Raw genomic sequence first — 25,320 nt, 5'->3', positions numbered from 1 at the left:
TACGTTGATGATGGCGTCGGTCTGGATATAATCCATATCGGAGTTGCGGAGCCCCAGCTCCTTCCCTCCACGTTGAGTAGTACTAACAATCCCTGTAGTCACTGTGTTTTGAAGGGAAAACGGACTTCCGATCGCGACCACAAATTCTCCTGGCCTCAAGTCTGCAGACTGGCCAAGCAGAAGAACTGGCAATTTACCCTGCAGACAAAAATACATTAAAACAAAGAGGAATGAAGGAAAAAAAGTCAGGAGTTGTCAAGATACTACTACACAAATAGAATAAATTCTACAGAAGCCTGAATATATTAATAGAACAGAGGAAAAAACAGCAGCTTTTATTCCTTGGAGGTTTTGCATGTTGTTTTCTTTAACTATCTCATGTATCTCAGTACAGAAACATCCTGATGAGCTTCTGCTCTAAAGGGTGGGCTCTTTAGACCCTAGGAACACTTTTTCCAGAGCAGGTGCACGTTAAATCAAAACCAATTCAAAGACCAAAGGAGTATTTATGCTCTGATGTACAAAGCAAACACCTGATGACATTAGGAATGGGTTGTTTCCAACAGCTTCTTGAAAGAATTAGCCAACAGCTGCTGAAGTAAAAATAACGTATTTAAGAGTGGATACTGTAGAGTCATGAAACAGCTGAAGTGTATCAAGCATGCAATATATATATATAGTTAAAAGCATTTTATATTCTTTTAAGACACCAGCTAATGTTTCATCTCATTTTTTTCCAATGCAGCATCTCTTCTAAATAATTATATTGCCTCCTACATACACTGATGTCTTCTGAAGATATTAAGATTTAAAGACTTTATGGGATTTCTTCTGTTGTGACACTAGGGGATACCATTATGTTTTCCTTTCAAGATCTTATCTCTAAACATATTAACTCTATTATTGAAGACATTAAAATCCAGCATCAATGGAGATCACTGCAATTTACAGCAATTAAAAAAAAGGAGGGAAGTCTGGCTTTACACACCCTTGCCAGTGCAGTGGGTCAAGGGAACCAAGTACAGTTTCTCCAAGACACGTTCTATCTGCACAGGAACTGAATTGACTGGATAACAGGTGACAGAAGCTGGACCAATAACCGCCCCGTGGCAATCAGAAAACTGCTGAGAAGCTCTTAAGGCCTCATACTCACTCAGTAATTAAGAAATAGATACTGAAATAGGTTATGTTTCAAATAAATACTTTGCCTTTATTTATTACCTGCCTGTAAAATACACATTGAGCTCCACATCTCCTCCTCCCAACACTTTTAAACATCAGTCTTTACCCTTTTAGTGATGTTTAACTTTTTTACTCCTTTTATCTGTTGCCCAAATGACCCTGACCCTCCCCAGGTATTTAACATCATGAGATGATTTCTATTAGGATCAATGGACCTAGACATGTATAAATTTAGACTTCAGGATTTGGAGGATTAGAAGGTTACTGAACCCTGAATCAAAACAGAAGTTGTCTGAAGGGATGCACATCTTTTGCTTGGCAAATCTAACTTTAACATAGCTTTCCTCCAGGCTTGCTATGTGTCAAAAATTCTTTCCTCTGTTCAATAAACCTGGCTCCAAAAGGAAAAAGGCTTCAGTATAAACTTCCACAGCAGGCCAGTGATTCTAGATACAGGAGAAGGCCCTCCTAGAGATTAACTTCAAACAGTTTCCAAGGGGTAGGTAACATAGCCACTTTAATAAATACCAGGATACCTAATTTGGGAATCCCAGAACAGTTTGGGTGGTAGGGACCTCAAAGTCCATCCAGTTCCAACTCACTGCCATGGCAAGGACACCCTCCACTAAGACCAGGGTGCCCAAAGCCCCATCCAACCTGGCCTTGAGCCTTGCCAGGGATCCAAGGGCAGCCACAGCTTCTCTGGACACCCTGTGCAAGGGCCTCCCCACCCTCACAGGGAAGGATTCCTTCAAGTTATTCTTGAGCTGTGTACCTAAAAGGAAGGTACAAATTGGCTTAATACCCTTCTCATAGTTCATCCCCTCTGGAAAACTTGCAGAGGTGACATTTTCATCCTATACTTGTTCCAAAACATGCTGATTTATTTATGTGTCTATACTTATTGGGATATTAAAGCTGTATACTGTGGGCCCATGTGGCAATGAAACAAGGCAATATTTAATATGGCCCAAATCTCTGTACAGATTCCCAAAAGCTGATGATAATTTTGTTTCAGAAGCTAATAGAAGCTGAATCATTACTAAATTTTGGCAAAAAGGGAAAATATTACATGTTTATATTGGAAATCAAGCTAGCTCTTACGGGGGTCTTTTGTTGCTAGCAGTTTGAATGCCTGTATTGGTAAGTCACCCTTAGGGACAAAAATCTGCTGATATAAACTAACCCAACTGCTCATCACTCTGTCTTTTTCACCTACAGTTTTATTTCAAATATCATAGGACTTAGACAACATCTGTAAAGTAGGAAGTAAAAAATAAAGGCATCAGTCATAACTATAGACTGCTGCAAATACAGAATTTATGGGTTTACTATTTAACAAGCCTAGTCCTGTGGTGTATCCTTTATCCAACTTTGTTACAATTCCACCACCAAAATTTTACTCCAATGAGCAGACTGCTTTAATAAAACTCATTGCCAAATCCCTGACAGGATAAGATGCTCAATGGAAACTTATCTTTCAGTCTCCAGGCATCCAAAAAATAATTAACCAACTGCTCGTTGAACAGAATCAGTTGGAAGAAAAAGAGAATAGGCAACACAGTAAGGAGAGAAACATTTAGCTTTGAGAGGAAAGTTTTCAGGACCAGCAATGCAGTTATAATTGCCCACAGTCCCTAGCAGTGCCATAGCCATAGATAAACCCAACCAAGGCTGTGGTTTAATTCTGAGAAGAGTTTAACAGTGATACCCAGCTTCCCCATTGTGTTTGCAGCACAGCAGTCAAGCAGCAACATTCCAAGGGAACGCTCCTGAGCAGTTCATAATCTCAGACCACAGCCCTGACTCCAAGGGACGTCCCCAGTACAGCAAGGGAAGAGGCAGCTACGATTAGCTGTGCTGGGAAGCACGCAGTATATGCAACACGAACAGCCCCATATGGGTATTGTTTGGATGGAGGGAGCATCCTGGCCCTTCTCCTGCCAGATGCTATTAAGCTTACGTAGCACGTGTTTTCAAGATGTTGTTGGTCAAGAGGAGCATCTCTTTTTGGCACTGCTTTTCCTTATTAAAAAAAAAATTTCAACAAAACAAAAGCCACTTTTTGGGGTGGTGTTTGTATCCCAGTGCACAGAAAATAGATGTTTTCCAGAGAAAAGAGGGCGTTTATCAGCAAACAGAATACAGACAAGCAAAATAAATCAGAAACCATTTTTTTCTTCACTAATAGAAAAAAAAAAATAAAGGAAAAGGTTGGTGATGTAGAAAGTTAAAGACTTATACAACGTTCCTTCGCTAGAAAAGCAGTCACAAAGCCAAAATCACATTTGGCAGCAGAAAGGAAAAACATGAACAATCTCTGACTAATACAATTACTTCTGATTAGTGCTGAGTTTTCAAGCCTGTGCCTATACTAGCTAGGCTGCAGTTCAAAGCCTAACGCTGCGAGGATTGGCTGCGGGTCATCTGTGTGATCCAACAGGCGTTCTGGAAAGAGTTTGGCTAACCTCTCCTTTGCTAGGAACAAAAACCAGCTCGCAGGGATCGCCTTGCTCTGCACATATTATGAAACATTGTTATGGAAAAGGCACTCTCTGTGCAGCACATTTCTGCAACAGCTGCAGCCTTATGTAAAAAGAAGAAGAATACCATGTCAAGACAGCCACATATGTAACCAAGGCATCTGATTTGCTGTATTCTGTTAACCAGGAGAGTTAGTTTTTCCCTGTTATGTAGCCTCATGCCATAGGAGAGGAAGGAAGGCTGACCCACATGGGTATCTATCACACTTAGAGGAGAAGGATGCTGAGCACAGTTGAAGAAGAGCTCCAAGGTCTGGGAGTCTATGTGGTGAAGGAAAGTCAGTGGGGTTCACATACTGCTTGAACTGCTATTCCTTATGATCTTGCAGTGTGGTGCTGAGCACACCAAAAGCATTCCAAGTAAATACTAAAATACATTGCAAGTAAATCTACTCTCATTAGTGCCTCCACAAGGAAAAAGGCATGAATTGCTGGTTATGATGAGTGCATTCATGGTGGTGGCTTGGAATTTAGGTGTTTAAAAATAATGTTGTCCCATTCAGAACTAAACTTTCCGTTACCAAAACCCCCCCCATGTACTTATTTAAATTGTCAAGCTGGCTTTGAAGTGGAGTCAGCATAAAGCCAGACAAAGCCCCTGTGCACTGAGGGATGGAATGGGAAGTTTGTCCTTCCACAGTCCACTGGAGCAGCCCTGGAAGGGCAGGGCAAGACTTGTAACAGTGGGTGTCACCAGATCCGTTACCAGAACACCCAGCCTGCTCCTGCATGCCTCTGCTGGCAAGCTCTTCCCTGGGATGTTAAGGCAGGCCTTGCAAGCCAAGTTTAAGTGCTTGGGTCTAGGGCCCTTAATTACTTAATAAGAGGGCAGTCTTCAATTCTTACATAACGTCTGATGGCCATCAGGATGACGTAACTACTATCACAACTCGTGATTCTCTTCGGTTAACTATGGATTTGCCACCACAGTTCGTTAAAATCCCAGACAAACGAGCATGCCTTGCAGCAAAATGAACACAGAGCCAGAAACACCCAGCACCTAAACCCCAGCTTTCCCAGTGACTCACTGTGTGACCTTGGACAACACATAACGTCTTTTCTTTCCCTCCTCCCTCTGTTTTTCATTTGATTAAACCTCGTTTTCCATTTGATGAAGCCCCAGGGGTTTGCCAGGATCCATGTTTACTCACTAAAACAAATCTGCAAGCAGGCATTCTGCAAGTACACAGAAAGAGGACTGAACGTGCAAAACTTATGAGTGGCACATGACTCACTGTTTACACCCAGCTGGAGAAGCAGCCATTAATTAGTGTTAATATTTTAAGCCTTTCTCATCCCAAAGAGCTTCGGACATTTTTATATATGGATTTGACTCAAACCCCAGATAAACATAACTCCCACGAAATGGAGTGCTGCACACCACCACAAGAAACAGCTTCACCCAACGAGAAGATCCAGCTGTCCCACGGGCTGACACCAGGACAAGTGCAGAAGGACATCATCAGCCAGGGGCCAGATGTCCACCTGATCTATATCTCAGCAATGCAACTGAGTCAGGTAATGTAAGTGAAGCCTTGACAAATCAGCTCAGAAACTAGAAGAGGCAGCACCTCACTGCCACTGGGCATCGCTAGTGCCACAGAGAAATGAAACCCAGGCCTTTTGCTTGGGATTTTCTTATCCATGAGGCAAGCGAATCCTTTCTCTGCTCTGCAGCACTCGTCATTTGTGGAAGGAATCATAGAATCATAGACTGGTCTGGGTTGGAAGGGACCCCAAGGGTCACAGAGTTCTAACCCCCCTGTCACAGGCAGGGCCACCAACCTCCAGGCCTGGAGCTACACAAGGTTGCCCAGGGCCCCATCCAACCTGGCCTTGAACACCTCCAGGGACGGGGCATCCACCCCCTCTATGGGCAGCCTGTTCCAGCCCCTCACCACTCTCTCTGTAAAAAACTTCCCCCTAATATCTAATTTAAACCTTCCTTCCTTTAGCTTTAATCCATTCCCCCTTGTCCTGCCATTATCTGCCCTGTTAAAAAGTTGATTCTCCTCCTGTTTCTCTGCTCCCTTCAGGGACTGGCAGGCTGCAATGAGGTCCCCCCACAGCCTTCTCTTCTCCAGGCTGAACCAGCCCATCTCCCTCAGCTTCTCTTCATAGGGGAGCTGCTCCAGCCCTCTGATCATCTTCATGGCCTCCTCTGACCCCTCTCCAACAGTTCTACATCTTTCTTATATTGTAGCCCCCAGCTCTGGACACAGGACTCCAGCTGGGGCCTCACGAGGGCAGAGTAGAGAGGGACAATCCCCTCCCTGTCCCTGCTGCCACCCCTCTTCTGCTGGAATTGCAGGGAGCAGTTCAATAAACTGATGAAGAGAAGGCAAACATTCTAAGTTCAATTTGTGTTTGATAGTGACAGATTTCCTTCATGCTTTTTCTTTTTAGGTGGAAAAGAAACAGATGCTTGTATGGTACGCTGGTTCAGCTGTAAGTAACTCTGGCAAAACATGTAACTTCCCTGGGAACTGCATTTCTGGTGACATTAATGAAACTATTTAACTTTCAGAATACGTTATGGCAAAATAAAAACATGGGCCATGAGCGTATAAAAATGTAGAGTACCATCTACAATCTAGAAACTGCTTGACAAAACGCCAAAGAAAATGAAAAAGCCAAGCTGAATGCATTACAAGCCTCCAAAAGTATGTCATCTATAGTTAAATAAACAAAACTGAGTCTCCTTACCTAAATATGGAGCATGGGAAGCTTGGAAGGAAAAAAAAAAGAGAAGAAAAAAGGGCCAAGTGTTGTTCTGCTATGTCACCAGGATTTCAACTATGCAGTAAGGCTGACAGGGGATCTGATTAATGTTTATCAATATCTCAAGTGTGGGACACAGGGGGAAAAGGCCAGTCTCTTCTCAGTGTCTGTGGGGACAGGACAAGGCGTGATGGCCCCAAGTTGGAGCACAGGGAGTTCCACACCAATATGAGGAAGAACTTCTTCCTGGTGAAGGTGACAGAGCCCTGGGACAGGCTGCCCAGGGGGGTGTGGAGTCTCCTTCTCTGGAGATATTCCAGACCCATCTGGAGGCTTCTCTGTGCAACCTGTCCCAGGGAGCCTGCTTTGGCAGCGGGGTTGGACCCGATGACCTCTGGAGGTCCCTTCCAACCCCTACAGCTCTGTGAATCTGTGAATTCTGTGAGATATTGCTGCTCTCCCTGAAAATTCAAATAAAATACCCTGGGTGCTGTCAGACCCACACTGGAGGTGTGGGAGCATTTTGTTGTGTGGGGAGCTAGACCGATACACCACACCTGCAGCGAGGGCTGAGGATGGCAGAAAACCACTGCTGCCTAAAGTGATGAGTAAACAGGAGTTAATGTACAAGCTTCTTCCAAACTATTTAACTTCTGTGGGTCCTGAAGACTTCTGGAAGCAGTACGTGAGCTTCCTGAGGCTCTTGAGCAGAAGTGACGTAATATCAAGCAACAGATTTTAAAGCAAAACGGCGTTTCAGGAAAGCCACTTACATCTGGTATCCAAGTAGTTTGCTCTTTCATAATGCAGGCTGTTAAATATTGATATGTAAACAGGAAAGCATGCTTTTCCCACTGCCTCCTGTTTGTACACACAGGGTGGCATGGGGAAACCCTCTGACCACAAAGATACAGACACCCCATTGCCTCATGAAACCACTGAAGGAACGAGGGCAGAAGGTCTTGTTTACTTAAAAGCGTCAAACTAAGTGGTTATTAGTAAAATCCAGGGAAAACCTTAAGCCAAAAGGCTGAAATACCTCCACAAATTAGAGATCAGTCACAAACCCAACTCCTGCTGCACTGTGTGGATGCCAAACCCTGCCTGGGATACAGAAGTGGTAGTAACTGGTCACATCGAGGAACAAAAATGTGCAGGTCCATGACCACAGGTGGCCTTTCACAGTGGGTGGCATAGGGTCTCATGGCTGCTTTTTTAAACACATAGGAAGAAGATAGTCCTGAAAATAAAGCCATACACTGTGCTCCCCTCTCCTGTATTCACTGCCAAATCACAGGCACCTGCCTCAGAGATCGTTTCTGCAGGACAGAGACCGATTTCCAGGGGTGAATGAGGTCTCCAGGCAAGAGCCACCTCCACTTCCCATCACTTTCGGCTTCCAGGTTCGATGTGGGTGAGGGCAGAGGGCTCTTTCACAACTCTACCCTCCATTAACCCTGATGTCACCAATTATACCACCCCTAAAACTCTTTCTTCCTTCCCGTGCTTGCAGTTCTCAGCAGCTGTATCCCACTCTCATATATTAGGATGAGAACAGCTCCAAGTTCTCTGTTCCTCATTGACCTCAATACCTATTTCCATGGAGAAGAATTTAATCAGGGAAACAGTTCATCCTTACTGGTGGTCAGAGTTTACCACCCTTTCATTTCCTATCGTACTCAGCAAAGACAAATTAGTTCTAGTAACATCCTTCATCCTTCAGATCCTGCCCTAACATGCCACAGAAAAAGAGAAAAAAATAATAATTCTGCATCTTTGATGTCACCTTCATAATTTAAGCAAAAGGAAGAATTTCACCTCTTCAGAAAAATTCAGAAATATTCAGATTTTTACAGGGTTATTTATGACACCACATTGACTTCTTTAGTTATCAAATACATTTCACCTTCCAACAAATTATTCCCCCTGTGATTTCAATAAGGCTTTTGTGAACCTGGGCGATTGCAAGGCATCTCAGTACAAAAAGGAAAGCTCAAGCACTGAACCTGAGCAGATATCCAACAACATCACACCAAAGTTCAGTCTGCAAATCAACTTCTCAGCTGACTGCATCTCCAATTTAACTTTTTATGAGCACTTAAAACGTTCTCTTTCTAGTTCTTTAAATGCAAAGCATCACCTTTCCTGCAAACAGAGGTGCCTCAGGCCTCACCTTGGATTGGGATTTCCCAGTGCCATGTCACTAGGTGTGGCTGGAAAACTGGCCTCCCATCCCAGCAGTGACACAAGAAATTTTCCCTAAATCCTCTCAAAAATCTTCTGAGATGCAACAAGCAGGGGCTGGGGGGTGGTGGACACAGCACACAAGGCAGTGGGTTGTACCACTGAGAGGACACTTATCGAGGGTCCAGCAGACCTAAATATAGATCCATAGTCTATCTAACTTAGAGCAGAGATGTGGAATTTGATCTCCTGCTACCCAGGCAGATGTGCTAAACTGACATTACACAAGGAAGACAGTGGGGGCCTGCTTGCCTCCTCATGCATGAGCTCAGCCTCCAGGCACTGGGACTTCTCCCAAAGTTTCATTAAAACCAACCCTTTTTCTCATAGACAACTGAATATTAATGGATCAATCCTTCCCCTCCCCACCCCTAAAAAGAAAATCGTAGCTGATTTGGCTCCAGAGAGCTCTAAGAACGTTTCCTACCTCAGAGTTTGCAAATATATATATAATATAATACATATAATATAATTATATAATTTTTATATATTTTATATTATATAATATAATATTATTATCTATAATAATATATATAATATAATATTATATATATATATATAAACTACACTGTGATGCTCATAATCTCAAGCATGCACTATGCTGGGCAGCCTCAGAAGTCAATGCATTAAGCCAAAGACACATCTTTGTACCTTGGAGTTAACGAGTTGCATCAGATAATGAGGAATTGCTTAATAATTGTTTGTAAAATGGTAAAAGCTGCTGCTTGTTAGATCAAAAATCATATTTTCCTTCTTGCTCCGTGACAGAGCAACGTAAGAGGTAATAACCTGGGGTGATAAGCAATTGCAAGTGAGCAGCTCGTGTGCCACGTGCAAAACAGGGTCACAACTACACCCAAAAATCACATTGATGGGAGATGACAATGATTATCATTCAATTACACAGCAGTAATATTTTCAAAGAGTATCTGCCACCTGGCAAGTCATAACTAGAATCGCCCATTCCAGCCCTGCTTAGTAGTGGTTTCCACTACAGACAACTCATCTGGCTGCATTCTCTTTTTTCCAAGCTCCTTCCAGTCAGTCTTCCAGGTTCTCCCTTCCCACAAGCAGCTTACCAGGAAAACACTGGAGCCATTTCTTCAGGCTCCAAAACCACCATAAAACTCTGTGTCTCCTCTCTTTAAGTCCTCAAAAACAACTTGTCACATCAGTTCAATGTCTCCTTTCCCTGACTCACCAGCTCCTCTCTTCTCTGAAGATCACTTTCCTACTGCTTGAAGTCCTCACCTTCTCATCACTGTTTCCTGGTCTACTTTCCCTACCAGGCTGTGCTTCCAACTTTAAACCACCTCCCCAGCTGCCCTTCACTCCCTGCCATATCCTACTCAGCCCAACGCTGTCAGTTCTCATCCCGGGGGATCTTTCCCTTTAATTTGTTACTGCAGATCTGCTTTTGCTTACTTTAATATAAAAATGGGAAAGGTAGATGTGTAAATAGGCTGTCTCAGGAAAATAACACCGAGGCAAAAAGCCATTCTTGGTATTGTTAGGGATTTTTTGCTGTGCTGCTGTTAGGAAGCTTTTAAAAAAGAAAAGAAAGAGATTTTAAATGACAAAGGTGGCAAGGGAGCAGCAGGAGCACTTCAAGTCTTGGGTCATCCAAGAGTTCTGCATTAGATGTCTGATTCAGTCATGAACTCTGGCACAAACACTTTTGACCTCGCTGGGGAACGGGACTGAACTAAAACAACACTGCAAGATCTACACATTTTTGAGCCATGTGTTTCAAATGAACCGTTCTGGGCGGTTCAATTTGGAGGTCATTAACTAACAGTCCAGACAAGGGAAACCAATATGAGCAGCACCCCAAGCAATCACATGCATCTAATTGCATCTGCATCACACACAAGGATTTCGACACAATATTCCGCTGCCGGCGTGTGCAGAACCCCATGACAGCTTTTCTACTCTTGCAGGAGGTGGAATAATGCTGACAGCTGTATCTATGACATGGAGGAAGATTGCTGATGAGAAGCTGCCTTCCCATTCGAAAACCACTTGCAGTGTCGGAGCATCTTTCCAAGCTGGCTTTAACTTGCATGTTTAAGATGCTTCCTAAGATATTTTCCATTTTAGTGGCTCTATCCGTGTGGTGAATCCCTTCAGAATGGAAAAGGTATGCTCTAAAAGCAGACTGTGATTCAGTGTAGCACACAAGACAGACAAACACATCCCTCTATCAACAAGGGGACACCTCCCATTTCTTCTCAGCAGGAGAGAGCTTTATTAGCCATTGCATTTGTAAACCCACCAGAAAATGATGTTGGGTTTTATTTTTGAGGATGCATATAGAAGTGCTACATGCTTGCTTGGGCTATGCTGAGAGGGGGTAAAATTCATCGCTGCAAAGCACAAACTGGGCTTTTAAAAAGGTGTATCCACCGAGCTCAGAGATTCTCTACAACTCAGACCACTAAACAACCATCCTTGCCTTCAACCACGAGAATCAGGAACAGCTTTTGGAAAGGAGACTACTAAATTACAAGGGATAAAATGCGTGTTGCTTTAACAACTCACCTGAGAATCTATTTTGATTAGTGCAATGTCAGCTTTTTCATCAACATCTTTAATTTTGGCTTCATACGTTTCACCGTTCTTCAGCTCCACCTTCACCCGGTTTTTGTTGGTGACGACGTGGGCGTTTGTCACTATCAGTCCGTCTTCTGAGACGATGAACCCTGATCCACTGGCAACAGGAATCTCCCTCTTCGAATAAGGAAGTCTAAAAGACACAGGAAATAAACATTTATTGCTGCAAAAAGTTGAAAGATCACCAACCATTCCAAACAATCTACAGCCAAAAAGACTTTGCTGGTTCATTGATGCTTTAGGATCATAGAATCACAGGGGTTGGAAGAGACCTTGAGAGATCATCGGGTCCAACCCCCCTGCCAAAGCAGCTCCCTAGCTCATATTGCACAGATTGGCATCCAGATGGGTCTTGAATATCTCCAGAGATAGAGACTCCACCACCTCCTTGGGCAGCCTGTCCCAGGGCTCCCTCACCCTCACTGGGAAAAAGTTCTTCCACATGTTGGTGTGGAACTTCCTGTGCTCCAACTTGCAGCCATTGCCCCTTGTCCTGTCCCCACAGACACTGAAAAGGGGCTGCCCATTTCCCCCTGCATCCCATACTTAAGATATTTATAAACATTAATAAGGTCCCCCCTTAGTCTTCTTTTCTCCAGGCAGAACAGCCCCAGCTCACTCAGCCTTTCCTCATAGGGGAGATGCTCCAGACCCTTAATCATCTCCGTAGCCTCCTCTGGACTCTTTCCAGGAGATCCCTGTCTTTGTTATCCCAGGGAGCCCAGAACTGGACACAATACTCCAGGTGGAGCCTGACCAGGGTAGAGTAGAGGGGATACCTCCTTTTGTTTACTATCACTAATGAGACAATGCATGTGCCCTTAGTTAAATATTTTTATCCCCCTCAGAACTCTTAAATCATCTTTAATTCTTAAGGATGACATATTTATCATCTCAAAAAACCTCTCTGCTGTTACAGTGCATCAGTTGGCATTTCTGGCAGGCAGGAAGCTGTTTTCAAGAATGCAAAAATCAGAACTGGGCATCTTGTTTACTTGCGAAACAATTCAATGTGAACCACAGCAGGAGCTATCTTCTCCACCACATCTGCAATAAAGTTGTACTTGTGCCGCAGGCTGTTAGGATGTTCTTGGCCTGAAATAGAAACAGAGAACATGTCATGAGGTCTTCAAGTGTCAGGAGAAACGCATTGCAAAACACCTGAATTAAAAATAAAGCTCCGAGTGGGTATCTTTCCCCCTCCTTAAAAGTCATCTGCAGCACAACCTTCGCCCTGAGATTTCCCTTCTGGCTCTTTGCACAGCATGCATTTTTTATTAGGACAAAAGGAAACCTTCTTATTTTAAGTGCACTGGTACATGGGGAGGGAATCTGCTGCTCCAAGTATGGCTGCATCCACAGCCCCGGGTCAGCACACCCCACAGCTGGCAGCTCCCAGGATGAGGCACTAGAGGAGCACGGGGTTTAGTCCCTGTCTGCACTGTCCTGCTCTTCCTTCCTAAGAGGGATTTGGTACTTGGATGCCTCCATTCCTGCTCTCACCTCTTTTCTGTCCTGGATGGTCTATTCAGCTTGTACGGTCTTCTCAGATTAAATAAACAGGCTCCTCTGTTGCTCTGCCAAAATACTCTTCGTGTTTTTTGAAGTCTCATGCTGCTGTGTTTGTAAAATGCTGAGGATGACGAGGTCCTAACCCCAGTGTAAGGCTAGAGAAGCTGCTGTTAAGCAGGTACTAGCCTCTCCCACCAGTGTCCCCACACGACTCCAACCACCAGCCTCCGATGGGCACTTAAGGAGGATGCACATTACGTACGCTCTACTCCACCCTACTCAAGGCATCCTTTCTACAGATACCGCCCGTCGTCCATCCACAGAGTGGATCCCCATGGACTCTGGACTCGCTGAACCACCCTCAAGGCTAAAAAAATAGATCAGCACAGAAAAACAATGGGGCCACAAAGCTCTGCATTCCTGGGCAGTGCTGTAACACAAAGCTCAAAGTCACTGAGCATTCAAGAGAGGTCTGTAGGATTTTCAAATCCAAACTCCTATTGTGGCCGCCAGAAAACCTGTCTGCACCATCAGATACCTAAAAATCTCTGGGTAAACCTCACAGTTCTGACACAGCTTCCACTTCCCAAGCAGTTCAGGGGAAAAACATTTTGCATTTTATTCTATTTTAAATTAGGAGCAACAGCAATGGGAACACCCCCTGTTTTCATTGCTCTTCCATTTTATCTGGTGCATCCATCTCATGTTACAAAAGGCCCAAGCCAGCCCTGCACTTGACTTTCAGATGAGTGCCAATGTGCTGTGCAGCTCCCATCCATTTGGCTTCTAAATCCGCCCGGAGATTAAAGCAGTAAGCAGCTTGTGGATGCTCTAAGCACGTATTGACGGTGTAGCAGGAGGATTATTTGCAGAATTGTAGGAGACACATGACTATCCTATAAAACCACCCCAACATCAGTACCTGAATGACCTTCATTATCTAAAAAGCAGGCTGAAATACGTGCAAATTTTTAAGTACATACTGGAGGCCAAGACCCACAACAGGAGACTGAGAGGAATAATTTGGGAACAAAACGCTGCTCCATTAATACTAACTGGTTACTGGTTTGGTTAAGGGCTGAACAGTGGTTTTCAGGTGAACCACCAATATTGACACCAGCATACACTGCCCTCATGAGCTGGGAGGATGCTCAACCCAACAAACATCCAACCACTCAGGAATGTGTTTCTTCCCATTTATACCCTGTGGGCTTTTAAATGCAATCATCATCAACAGCAGCCACAGCAGCACCCACGTAATCTGCTGTGCAGGTTCAGATCACAGCTTGGAGACCTTAATCTGCTTTATGAGACAAGAATGTTGATCGGGAAACCTGTGTCCTCAACCTATTGGTTTCCTCAAAAGCAATCAGCTGTCATCCTTGGGCTTTTATGCCAGAAAGGCGTTAAGTACTGATTGACAAACATCAATTTATCACTGAATTTGCATTCTCTTCATTAGAAATATCCCTCATCAAATGACCCACGTCACCGGTGTAGTGTAGAGCTGACACTACAAAGGGAATGTTCTGGAAAGTGGGGAGGAGAAAGAGAGCTACGGTCAGGAAATGTTCACCTACAGTAAATACGAGCTTTGAGAGGTTATCAAATTGGATTATGTTGGGATAAAACACCACAGGGCACTACCAACAGGCTTTCTGATCACGGCTTATGAAATGATTTCATCTCCGCTGCAACACCACAGACTGAAGGTCACATCCTGCCCTCTTAAGAGACAACTCCCACGGAGGGGGGGCAACTGCACAGGAAGCACACAGCTTTTTTTATGCCTTCCATCTTTTCTGCAGCTAGCTATTCAGGAGGAATAGATGCCTGAGCTGCACACGGTGAGACTACTAATACTTCACCTCAGCGAGCTGCCTTCGCTTCGAGTCGGGAGGCTCCCAACGCCAAGATTTCAGACGTGATGGTATCCGGCCTAGAATCCGCCTCCTCGTGCAGTCCCAAACTAAGCTGTGCAGTTTAAAGGTCAAAAATCTCATAGCCTGAAAAAGTTAGATAATAAATACCCAATTCATGGCATACTGACCTAAAAAGCTTCCAACAGCTTGGACCCGCCCTGCCTATTGCTTATGCATTAGGAATTCTTGCATTGTGTAACAGGGGGGGGTTTTGCAACAGCTCTTGAACAACTGCCCGTTGAAATGGAAAACATACCTTCTTAAAAGCAAATAAACAAAAGCCAAAGTGCCATTCAGATGAATTCACTGATTCACAGAATTGTAGGGGTTTGGAAGGGACCTCCAGAGATCATCGAGTCCAACCCCCCCTCTGCCATTTTCCCTAGGAAATTCACTGATGAAGGCTAACAACAAAAAGTGCTAGTAACTGATCTTTACTGTCATGTGATAGCATAAAATCTGAAGGCTATAGTAAATGTATTCATGTATTTAAAGTTTCTTCTATCACTGTGATAAAGGATCACAGGTGGGGGAAAGCCCAAGGAGACCAGAAACGGGCATAGGTGCACACATACCACTTGTCCATTATGCCCACACTTCATGCTTACTGCTTCTCAGGATTCCCAAGGGTACACACAGGAGTTGGGAAGCACACTTCTCTTTCCTATCAGCAACCACCACTGTGTAAAGTTTTATCCTGGATTTCAATTACCATCAGGCACAGGCTACTCCTTGGAAGCCCAGACTGCCTTAAAACCACTAATAATACAAACCTAATAGGAGAAGATGCTCATCCCTCAAACAATGCATGGTAGTTTCCAGCCATCACCAGCCACTGTAGGAGACAGCAATGAACTTCAGAACTTCTCAGGAGATACTTCCCTATCCTAGTTTCCCCAGCTATACTGATAGTTTGAGGTCATAGTACAAAATATGGTTTTAAGAGTGGTAAATGGGTATCATGCAACAGCCTCCAAGTTTTCAGATTTAAAGAACTGGAGACTCTACAGTGGTTTGGTGAACTGCACTTCACTATCAAGCAACAAAAAACCCAATAGCTTTGAGTTTTGGCTGACAATATAACTTTGTTTAATCCCCACTGCCTGTGTGTGTATTCTCATGCATACACCTAATCAGCATCCATCCTGATTTATCAGTACCTCACAAGCAGGTGAACAACTATTTAATTCATAGAACGGTTTGGGGTTGGAAGGGACCTTAAAGATCATCAAGTTCCAAGCCCCCTTAAACCATCCCCTTCTGGAGTTTTTTTCCTAGTACAATCTTGCTGTTATTTGCAGGTTGTTTTGGGGTTGGAGGTTTGGGGGTTTGTTGGGTGTTTTTTTAACACTGAAAGGTGGGCTTGAATGAAGCTCTTAACTACTAAATACTGTTAGGCTTTGATCTTGCAACCTCTGCAGTCTGGCCCTCTTTCTATTTCTACATTGTGATTATTTGTGTTTTCTAATGTTTTTATTGTACAATGCCCTAAAGGCCCATGAGTGTGGTTAATAAAACCTTCATTAATGACATTATTAAGATAATTGTTGTAAATTCAGTTAACGATCAAGAACATACTTTAAAAAAAAATCCATAAATAAGTTACAGCATGAAAAATTCCCAAGGCAATTGATTCTTCAAGGACTTCAAAGGTGTTCTGGCTGTCAGCCCTTGAATGAGAAGGAAAAAACTCTGCCAGGAGACATTAATGGAGCTAATACCAGTAAACAAACTGCTAGGAGGCAAGGCAGAATAAATACCAAGCCATGGAAAAAGCCACACCCGGCTGTAAACAACTGAAATAATTTGGTTTCATGAAGATGAGCCAAAAAGCATATTAAGATCTTGGTTCTGATTAGGTCATTCCTCAAAGTGGCATTGATGCTTTAATGCTCCCAACTCATACGTGCTGCTTTTGGTAATGACTTGAGCTAACTGGAAGGATGCTTTGGAGATAGAAATCTCAGGGAAGTAATCGCTGCCCTTCAGCTGTGAGAAATGTATCTGCTCTTCTAGAAGGTCTTCTCTCCATGTAGGTCCACCTCCCCATGAGAGCAGCTCTTCACACGAAGCTTTAGGTACAGCTCAGAAATGCATCCTTTCCCCAACAAGTTTTCATGTGTTTTCTCCTTTTAAAACATAGAGTCTCAGCTTTCATTCCCCAGGATCAGCTCAGCTCACTGCCTGTTCCCTTCTGCATCCTCTGCAGCCAGCCCAAGACAAACTCAACACTCCCATACCTCCTTTCCACCCTCTGAAGATAGAACTAGTACAATTATCTCATTCAATGGGACTTTTCACCCTAGGTATGGGGAGGGAGGGGAAAAAGACACACCCCAGCAAATACCAGCAAGTCCCCTTCCTCCCACCCTCATTTGATGTGACCACACCAGATGTCCTGATCAAAACCTCAAATTCAGTCTGGAATTGAGCCTTGGATTTCTTTAACAACAGCAAGAAACTTTCATTCCCCTTAAGATTAGAAAAAACCTTCCTATGAAAGTGTAATCAGCTGGACAGCTGTAATCATTAGTGTTCCTAATTTCTGTAACTGTCCAAGAGGATGCTCATATGTAAATTGCAAGGAGGGTGGAGCACCATCTCCAGGTTCATCATTAAAGATGCTTTGCACTGGAAAAGTGCAATGGCCCTGCCCTTCCAGGGGAGCCAGATTAAAACATCCCTTAGGTTCACTCCATGCTTGTACCTGAGCAGCAGTATGCTCAGCCTGGAGAGCTGTTTCACAGCCACCCTGTCCATCAGACCCAGCATTACCATCAAATGAGGTCCCACAGTCTGCTGCTATCAGGCTGGCACCATCAGAAGAAAAGAGGGCTTGAACCCAGGGATCTGTGGTTAATCCAGCTTTTCCTGTTAAATCCATAATGACCAGAATGTGACTCTGTGAAATGCTCACCCAGTAACACAGAGCATGAGCAGGGACACCACAACCTGCTGGAGTTATGGACTAACCAAATGTATGAAGCTACTGAGCTACCCATACCTGCTGCTTGCTCAATGCCATGTTCAGCTACCAATATAATCCCCAGTACCTCCCTAACCATGGCCTGAAGGCACAGCTCTGGTTTGGGTTCAAAACCAGAAGGGCTTAAGGTCTCACAAAACCCCTGGGCTGTCAGAACTGGTGACTCCTAACACAAACCACAAGACCATAGAGTTGTACTTGGAGAACTTCCACCCTCCCAAACAAAACTCCCAACTGCTGGCATTCCTACAGACACCCATTCGTGTCCTATAGGAAAACACCAGACCTCTGGTGGTGCCATGGAAACAAAAACTCCAGCAAACGTGCTGAGCTCACGCTGAAAACGGTGGTATCAGCAAGCTCTGCTGGAGAGACACGAGGAAAAAGTGATGTATGGGAATCTGCTGCCACTCTCCCTTCTCCTTCCTTAAATTACACAAAACCACAAGCCTAAATATTCCACTTCCTAGTCAAGGACAGATTGTGTAATACACCAAAAAGAGGATATTATGCAATGGAAGCACTAAGAAAATAAGAAACATTCTACGTAGCGCAGACAATTCACTGGAGAGCGACATTCAGATCAGTGGAGGGAAGTTTGAGAGCTCTGAACAGCACCCTGCTAATAAAACTACCATTACATCCATTATTTCTCCTCCACACAATCCAAGGAGAAACTAAAGACACTTCACAGACTTCTGAGAATAGAATCTGCATTACTGCAACATCCCCCAAAGCAAAAATGCTTTCATAGTGCTGAATGATGGAGAGGCTTCAAGCATTTTGTTTTACCAAGCAGTAAACCTCACAGATCTGGTGTTAGCTTCAAATAGTCCCTGCAGCAAGAATTGATTTCAAGAGAGGATTTCAAGTAAAATTGCTTTTTGGCATGAATGCACACTTGCAAAGGGAGGAAAATAAAGTCCATTTTCATCATCCTAATACTGAGATGATCAACTGGCAACCTTTATCAAGGACTCTGGCACATGTGCCAGAGATCTGACAAGTAACAGGGTTGGAAATTTTTATTTTCCCTGCTAATCCAAAAGCCTGAAACCGTTATTTTTAATGGTTTCCATTAAATGGTCACCAAAAAACCCCCAACCCAACAAAACCCTCTCAAATTAACACCACAAACCAGTTTTCAGACCATCGTGTGGCTGCTCATATAGCATAGTGCATTTGAGTACCACGATGAAGGTGAATATATTGCATGTTTTAATTCAGATTCTTGAGAACAAAAGCCAAATTAATAGGTTTTTTCAGGGAAAAGGGGTTTGGAAGAGTAGCCAAACCCCACGAGGCAGCAGGATGTGGTTGCTGCAATGCACCGGAGAGCTCCATCTCTGCCTGCATCCTATTCCCAGCTACTGGCCACAAGTTAACTCTTAGCCTGACCAGAGTTTAACAGGGTAAAATCACTGAAAATGCAGATATTAGTAACTCATCGATAACTGGGCTACATGAAGAGAAAGACAGATACTGACCTCCCCTGCATGTATAAAACAAGAAAACTAACCAAAAAAAGTAATTGGTACATAATTAAATTGTAAAGCAGGGAGTCTGGAGAACTTTGGTTCAACCTCTTTGGTCCAACCTCTTTGATCCAGTTTTTTTTCTTATTACATAACAGAGCTCCCTGGCACCCAGTCCCAATGTAATTCAAGTTTCTTGCCACTGTAAAGGATCAGTGGGCGATGCCTTTGGGCAGCGTGCCCACAGCTTCCTTGCAGACAGCTCCTACAGAACTTCAGATATAAAACTTACAACTTGAGCCAAACAGGAACTTTTCCTACTGCTCATCTACAGAGCGGAGTAATTAGCGAATGAACTGGAGACAGAGCATGTCCCATTGCAACTGGAACACTGAGCTGCTAGATAGATGTCAGATGCACGGGAGGAGGAACACAAGAGGTGTGTGGCCTTGGTCTAAGCTGCATTACTCCATCTCCATGCAACTTGTAGAAAGTATTTGGAACCCTCAGTGTCTTATATTTATCTTTAGGGTGGGCATAACCTCTGCTTTACACCACAGGAACAGTCTCAGGCTTTAGCAACCCTTGTTGAACCTCATAGGGAGAAAGATATGCATCTTAAAACTTAGAGATGCCAGAGATGCTTCTATACACCAACCACACCGGCTGCCACTGCTGAAAATCAAGTCTCACAACTAGAGCAGAGCAAAAGCAATGGTCTTCCAACCTGAGGAGGCTAAAAAGCAACTCGGCATGAGCAGGGCGAGCTGGAATCCAGAGCGGAGCGACAGCTCCATCTAACACAACAGGAAACGGCGATTCCTTCTGTAAACACCGGCGGTGGGGCGGGAGGAAACCCAACTTCTGCATAAACAGCCAGGCTGGAGCCCCAGGCTGGAGGAACGCAGCCCTGGGAGGAGGAACACGCTGTTCCCGGAGCGGCATTGCCATATTAATACAATGCCGGGCTCATCAGAGGAGACGCCAAACGAATCGCAAGTCGGCGGAGCTCTGACAAAGATACAGGGCTCCGGGGGACCACGCCAGCAGCACTCCCCCTGCTCGTGATGCCCTGGCACGCTGGGCTGTCTGGGGGAATGAGGAGGGAAGGCAGGGTGCAGGCAGATGCTCAGGCACTAAAATAAAGGTGGCAAAGAGCAACTCGGGACAAGGGCAGAGAGAGCTGAGCTCGAAAACATCATTAAGGGCGGCCCTGCCTGAGCTGGAAACACTCAGAAATGTAAGTCAGGTAGTTATGGAAAAGAGTCTGCACAGTTTCCTGCAGACAGATGAAAAGAGCTCGCCAGGCAACAGGTTAAAGCAGACGTGGTATTCTCTTCTCTGCAGAGGCTGAAAATATAACAGATGAGTCAGGAATAATGTCTCCTCTTCTTTTTCCAGCCCTGCTCAGCTTACATCCCTTCCAGCTCGGGTCATCACCCGGCTCTGCCTCCCAGATCCACACATCACAGGCAGAGAACCAGCAAAACAACCTCAGAACGCCCATTAAGTAACAACGACGTGGTAATTCCTGCATCCTATGTGTGACCAGCAGCTGTCTGATCTTGAAAATTCCTCTTGCCATTATAAACCCATTAAGGTCTCATTTTAAGTATGTGAGAAACTTTCACACTGCATCTTTAGGAGAAATCCCTGCTTAAGAGAGACTTAGTTTCAACTTCCAGGAACCCTGGTATGAAGACACCAGGGAATAAAACCAAGGGCTTTTTTTTTTTTTTCATGTTTTTAAAACATTTTTCTGTCTAATGAAAAAGAAAAGAGGCTAAAAAAAAAAAAAGCCTCTTCAGATATTGAAGCCTAAAATAAGCCTCCCCAGATGCTGCTCCTCTGCAGCTGGAGGAGGCGCCGATGTCAGCACTGGGCTGCGGCAGGACTCTGCCCGCAGCGACACAGAGATGGTGCAGGGCAAGATCAAATCTGCAGAAGAAACCTCAAAACAGCAATAAAACTCACACCTCTCCGAAATAAATTCAGCAGAACGATCTCAAAAGCCACTGAGGACCCACATATATCGAGCAGATCCTGGTCTCTGGCAGTATTCTCGACACGCACCCCAAGAATCGTCCTGAGGGCACCCAGAGTTGTTTTAGGGACCATTGGGAACCAATGAGTGTTTGAGAAATGAAACTGGAGCACCTTCCCTATGAAGAGAGCAGCTTGTTCAGCCTGGAGGGAGCAGAGAAACAGGAGGGGAATCAGCTTGTTACAAGGGCAGACAATGGCAGGACAAGGGGGATGGAGTGAAGCTGAAGGAGGGAAGGGTTAGATGAGATATTAGGGGGAAGTTTTTTACAGAGAGAGTGGTGAGGGGCTGGAACAGGCTACCCAGAGAGGTGGTGGATGCCCCATCCCTGGGGGTGTTCAAGGCCAGGTTGGCTGGGGCCCTGGGCAACCTTGTGTAGCTCCAGGCCTGGAGGTTGGTGTCCCTGCCTGTGGCAGGGGGGTTGGAACTCTGTGATCCCTGGGGTCCCTTCCAACCCAGACAGTTCTACGATTCTATGAAAACAGGGACAATACTTCTGCCATCCTGTTTTGAGCCCTACAGCTTCTCCTCAAAGGTTAGGAGAGCAGGTTTCCATTTCTCTCTCTCAAATACACGTTGCTTTATGACACCTAGAGTTCTAATTATTATATTCATCTCTCCTCTAACAACATTAACCATTCACATAATGCCTTTTAATCCACACACCTATTCTGCTTCGTTTTACAGGTCATCTATATCTTCTTTGTGGTTTATTTATGCATGGTTGCTGTTTGCCCCCTTTTATTGTCTAAGCACAAAAGAAAACAAGGGTGAGCCAAGCTTTAGCTCTACTGATAAGAGATCTCCATACAGACCTCTGACACAGAGTGGGCAGCTATGGCAAACAGCACATATGTTGTCCTGGAAAAAGGAGTGAATCATCCCTTCACCACCACAAATGTTGAAGTCCGAGATCCCTGGGGGATGTTGTGTTTATTTTGGGGGTGGGATAGTGGGAGGGGAGAGAGTTGTTTGGGTTTCTCATCCTCATTAGTGCTTGGGCCACCCACTTCTTGCCTTCTCCAAAATTGCTGTCCCTGGATGCAGATTGACAGATCATCGATGCCGTTTGCAGAACGAAGCCAAAACTGCAGGCTGCAAGTTTAAGAAGTAGAGTAATGGAAAAGAAAAGTAATGGAAAATGGAGCAGCAGTGCTGGCAAGGGGCAGAAAAACGAGCAGAAAAATGAGCAGGGACTCATAAAAGCTCTGCTTGCTCTCAGCTCTGCTACTGGCTTACTGGTTGACCTTGAGCAAAGCTCTTTATCTTCCCCTGCCCTAGATTCGTTATCTGGAAAATGGGGTAATTCTGCCTCTGGAAAAGTATTGGGAGCTTCTCCCAGTGCTCTCCTATACAAACCACTTCAGATTTAAGACCATCGGGTAGCTTCACGCACGGTAACTAGGTTTATTATGCATTATTTTATCCATCACTTTTTGTCAGGAAAAATACCTGCAAATACAATTGCTATGGGAAACGTGAAGAGTTTGGTTGGTTTTTTTAATTTAATGAGCTCCACCTCATCAAGATTTGCAGCAACAAGCTGGTAAAACTGGATATAGGAACTATTCACCGCAGATCCGTCTCTCCCATCTCACCAAAAAGGCAGCTTCTCAAGAGCAGGGAAATGGAAAAACTGAGAAAACCTCCTGAGACTCTGATGGGGAAAAATAATGATGGATGCAAGAACGAGGTTTGGGTGAGACAGGAAACTTCACCAGGGTGCACGTGACACCGAGCACAGCCCAGCCAGCTTCCAGCCCTGTGCTTCATCTTCACAGTGCCCCAGGGTACCTGATGTTAACACAGAAACTCAAGAGCTACTCTCTGTCTGGCTGCCTAACGCATCTCTGGCCTCTAAAATACAGCAGACAAATCACTATAAGCTTTAAAATAAACTAACTAGCTGCCTGTGTCCTGTCTTATGAGCGTAAGATGTTGTAAGTCTCCTGTTACCTACAGATACGGGGCCAACATCATCAGTTGGACTCGACCTTAAATGTCTTTTCCAACCTATTCATTCTGTGAGTTAGTTTTAGATCAATCTATTATTGCAGAGCCCACTGTTAGAGGAGAGCTGAGACTTATTTTCTACTTAGTCTTCTCTCCGAGGCAGGGGAACCAGTTTGGGTATCCAGAAGGCAAAATAAAGTCTGTCTGTTTTTCCTACATCCTGAACAAAGGCTCCAAAACAACACTTAGACATTCACTGGGGCCCAGTTACAAACGCTGTGGGACTTACTGCCAAGTCCAACCAGGGATCCTAGGGACCTTGGCAGATCTTGGGGAGTGAGGAATGACCTTATTTACAAGAAAAGTGAAGCTCCACAGCACCCCAGTTTCTATTCCTGACGTTGCTTCTTCCACCCCAAGCACACGTAAACTCACATCTGAAAAATATTTTCCAGCTTCTCCTATTTCTTGGATGTTGGAGTCTTTCCTTTAACTGCTCAGGATTTGCTGCCTCCATCACATCCAAACTCCACTTAATAAGGCTCCTGCTGCTTACTCACTCACGGCCTTCAGCATTCCTGCCCAGTCCACAGGTACCTTTACATTTCAAAGCCCAGGAGATGAAAGGATTGAACTTTTCCTTGTTCCAATTCTGTATTTACTGACTTCACTGTTTGAAGTCTAAAGACCAGGGAATTACTGCCGGCTCCTGGGAAGGAAATCTAGATGTGGAGAGGGGAAAAGGTGAGCTGCTTCAGACAAACCACTTCTTACAGCTCCCTCCTCTCAGAGCTGAATACTTGGCCTTGGAAAAGCTTTTTAATCCCACACTTAGGAATTGGTTCTGCTCTGGAAATACGTTGCTATTTATTTCCACTGCCTTCAGCTGCCTCTTCCCTCCCTCCCCTTCCTGCTGCTGCAAAAGGGACCGGGGAAGGTCCGAAGATCATGACTTTTGGACCACCCAAACGCAGCAACTGGGGGAGATGAAGGCAACTAAAAAAAAACCCCAATTACTGGCACCATAGTGCTCATTTGTGTGTCCAGTTCCTTAACTCCTGGTCCTCCCAGGTCATTCTGAAGAGACTCACCATGTACCAAGTCACCTGTGAAGGTCTCCCAGCATCCCTTTGGCACACTGACCATCACACACCTGTCGGGATCTTGCAAGGAAGCAGCTGAAAGCTGCTGGGTCACAACAATGCCAACTTTTTTTCCTCTTCCCAGCTGTGTTTCTCTTCCATTCCCACAAGGCTTAGCACTGCCAGCCCATCACCCTACCCATACCACAGGCAAAGGGATTCAGGCAGGTCCATCTACTGCTCTTTCCCATCCTCTGCTGCATGGATCTCATTCTTGCCCTGCTTCTGAAGCAGGCAAATGGCTTATTGACCACGGAGGTCCTTCTCTTCTGCCAGATGATGACACAGAGTCACCTGGATGCAATCTCTAAACACAGAGGCAGCTGTTCTGCAAGAAACCTGAGTCCGAGTGATGGATTTTTACCCCTCCCACCCTGGAACTGATGATGAAAAGATAGAGCAAAACCTGTATGTGGTAGAGACACACAGCCTTCCAGAACAGAGAGTTACCCCTAACCTCACCTCTACCTTTCCACTAAGCAAGGAGCAATGACCTGCTTCAGCCAAACCAGAAATCACACTCCAGACACGACATCGTGGTGTGAGTGTGCCTGTGATGGTTACTGGGATGCCACATCAGACACAGCAAGCCTAATAAAACCCAAGAAAACCTACAAACCTGATTCAGAAAGGGGCAGAGGTAAGTTAGGAACCAAGAGCAACCACGAAGAACTTTCTTCTTCTCAAACCCAGGCTAGTCTGTGGTTTACAGGGTGAAGAGCAGAACACAGAGACAAGGGTGCCCTGTCCTAGAACACCCACCAGCATTTGCTAGGAGGAGAGAGAGGGGAAGGAAAGCTGGTTTAAGGTGCACATTAACATCCCAAGCCACCTTCCCTTGGTCAGCAGGAGCAATTTATGAGCACCCAAAACATATTTGCAGAAGGAAAAGAAAACATCCTCCCAGCACGAGGAGCTGGCAATGCACAATTACTGAGGTCTCGTTGCGCTGACCTCTCTCCTGGGAGCAGGATGGTGCTTGG

General features: G+C 44.7%; 1 protein-coding gene across 1 annotated transcript in view; it reads right to left on the bottom strand.

Annotated features, from left to right (window-relative positions):
- Positions 1 to 25,320, bottom strand: part of HTRA1 (HtrA serine peptidase 1) — a gene marked incomplete at its 5' end in the record, with an annotated part of 35,943 nt that overhangs the window by 7,211 nt on the left and 3,412 nt on the right. Inside the window, 3 exons of the mRNA XM_084264942.1 lie at positions 4 to 198; positions 11,232 to 11,436; positions 12,299 to 12,398. Of these exons, the coding sequence (XP_084121068.1) occupies positions 4 to 198; positions 11,232 to 11,436; positions 12,299 to 12,398 (500 nt within the window). The remainder of the gene's footprint in view (positions 1 to 3; positions 199 to 11,231; positions 11,437 to 12,298; positions 12,399 to 25,320) is intronic.

Source organism: Gallinula chloropus, assembly GCF_964237585.1.
Source record: "Gallinula chloropus genome assembly, chromosome: 5".
Lineage (NCBI taxonomy): Eukaryota > Metazoa > Chordata > Aves > Gruiformes > Rallidae > Gallinula > Gallinula chloropus.
The sequence above is the reverse complement of the archived record's forward strand: the minus strand, read 5'-3'. Positions and strand labels throughout refer to the sequence as shown.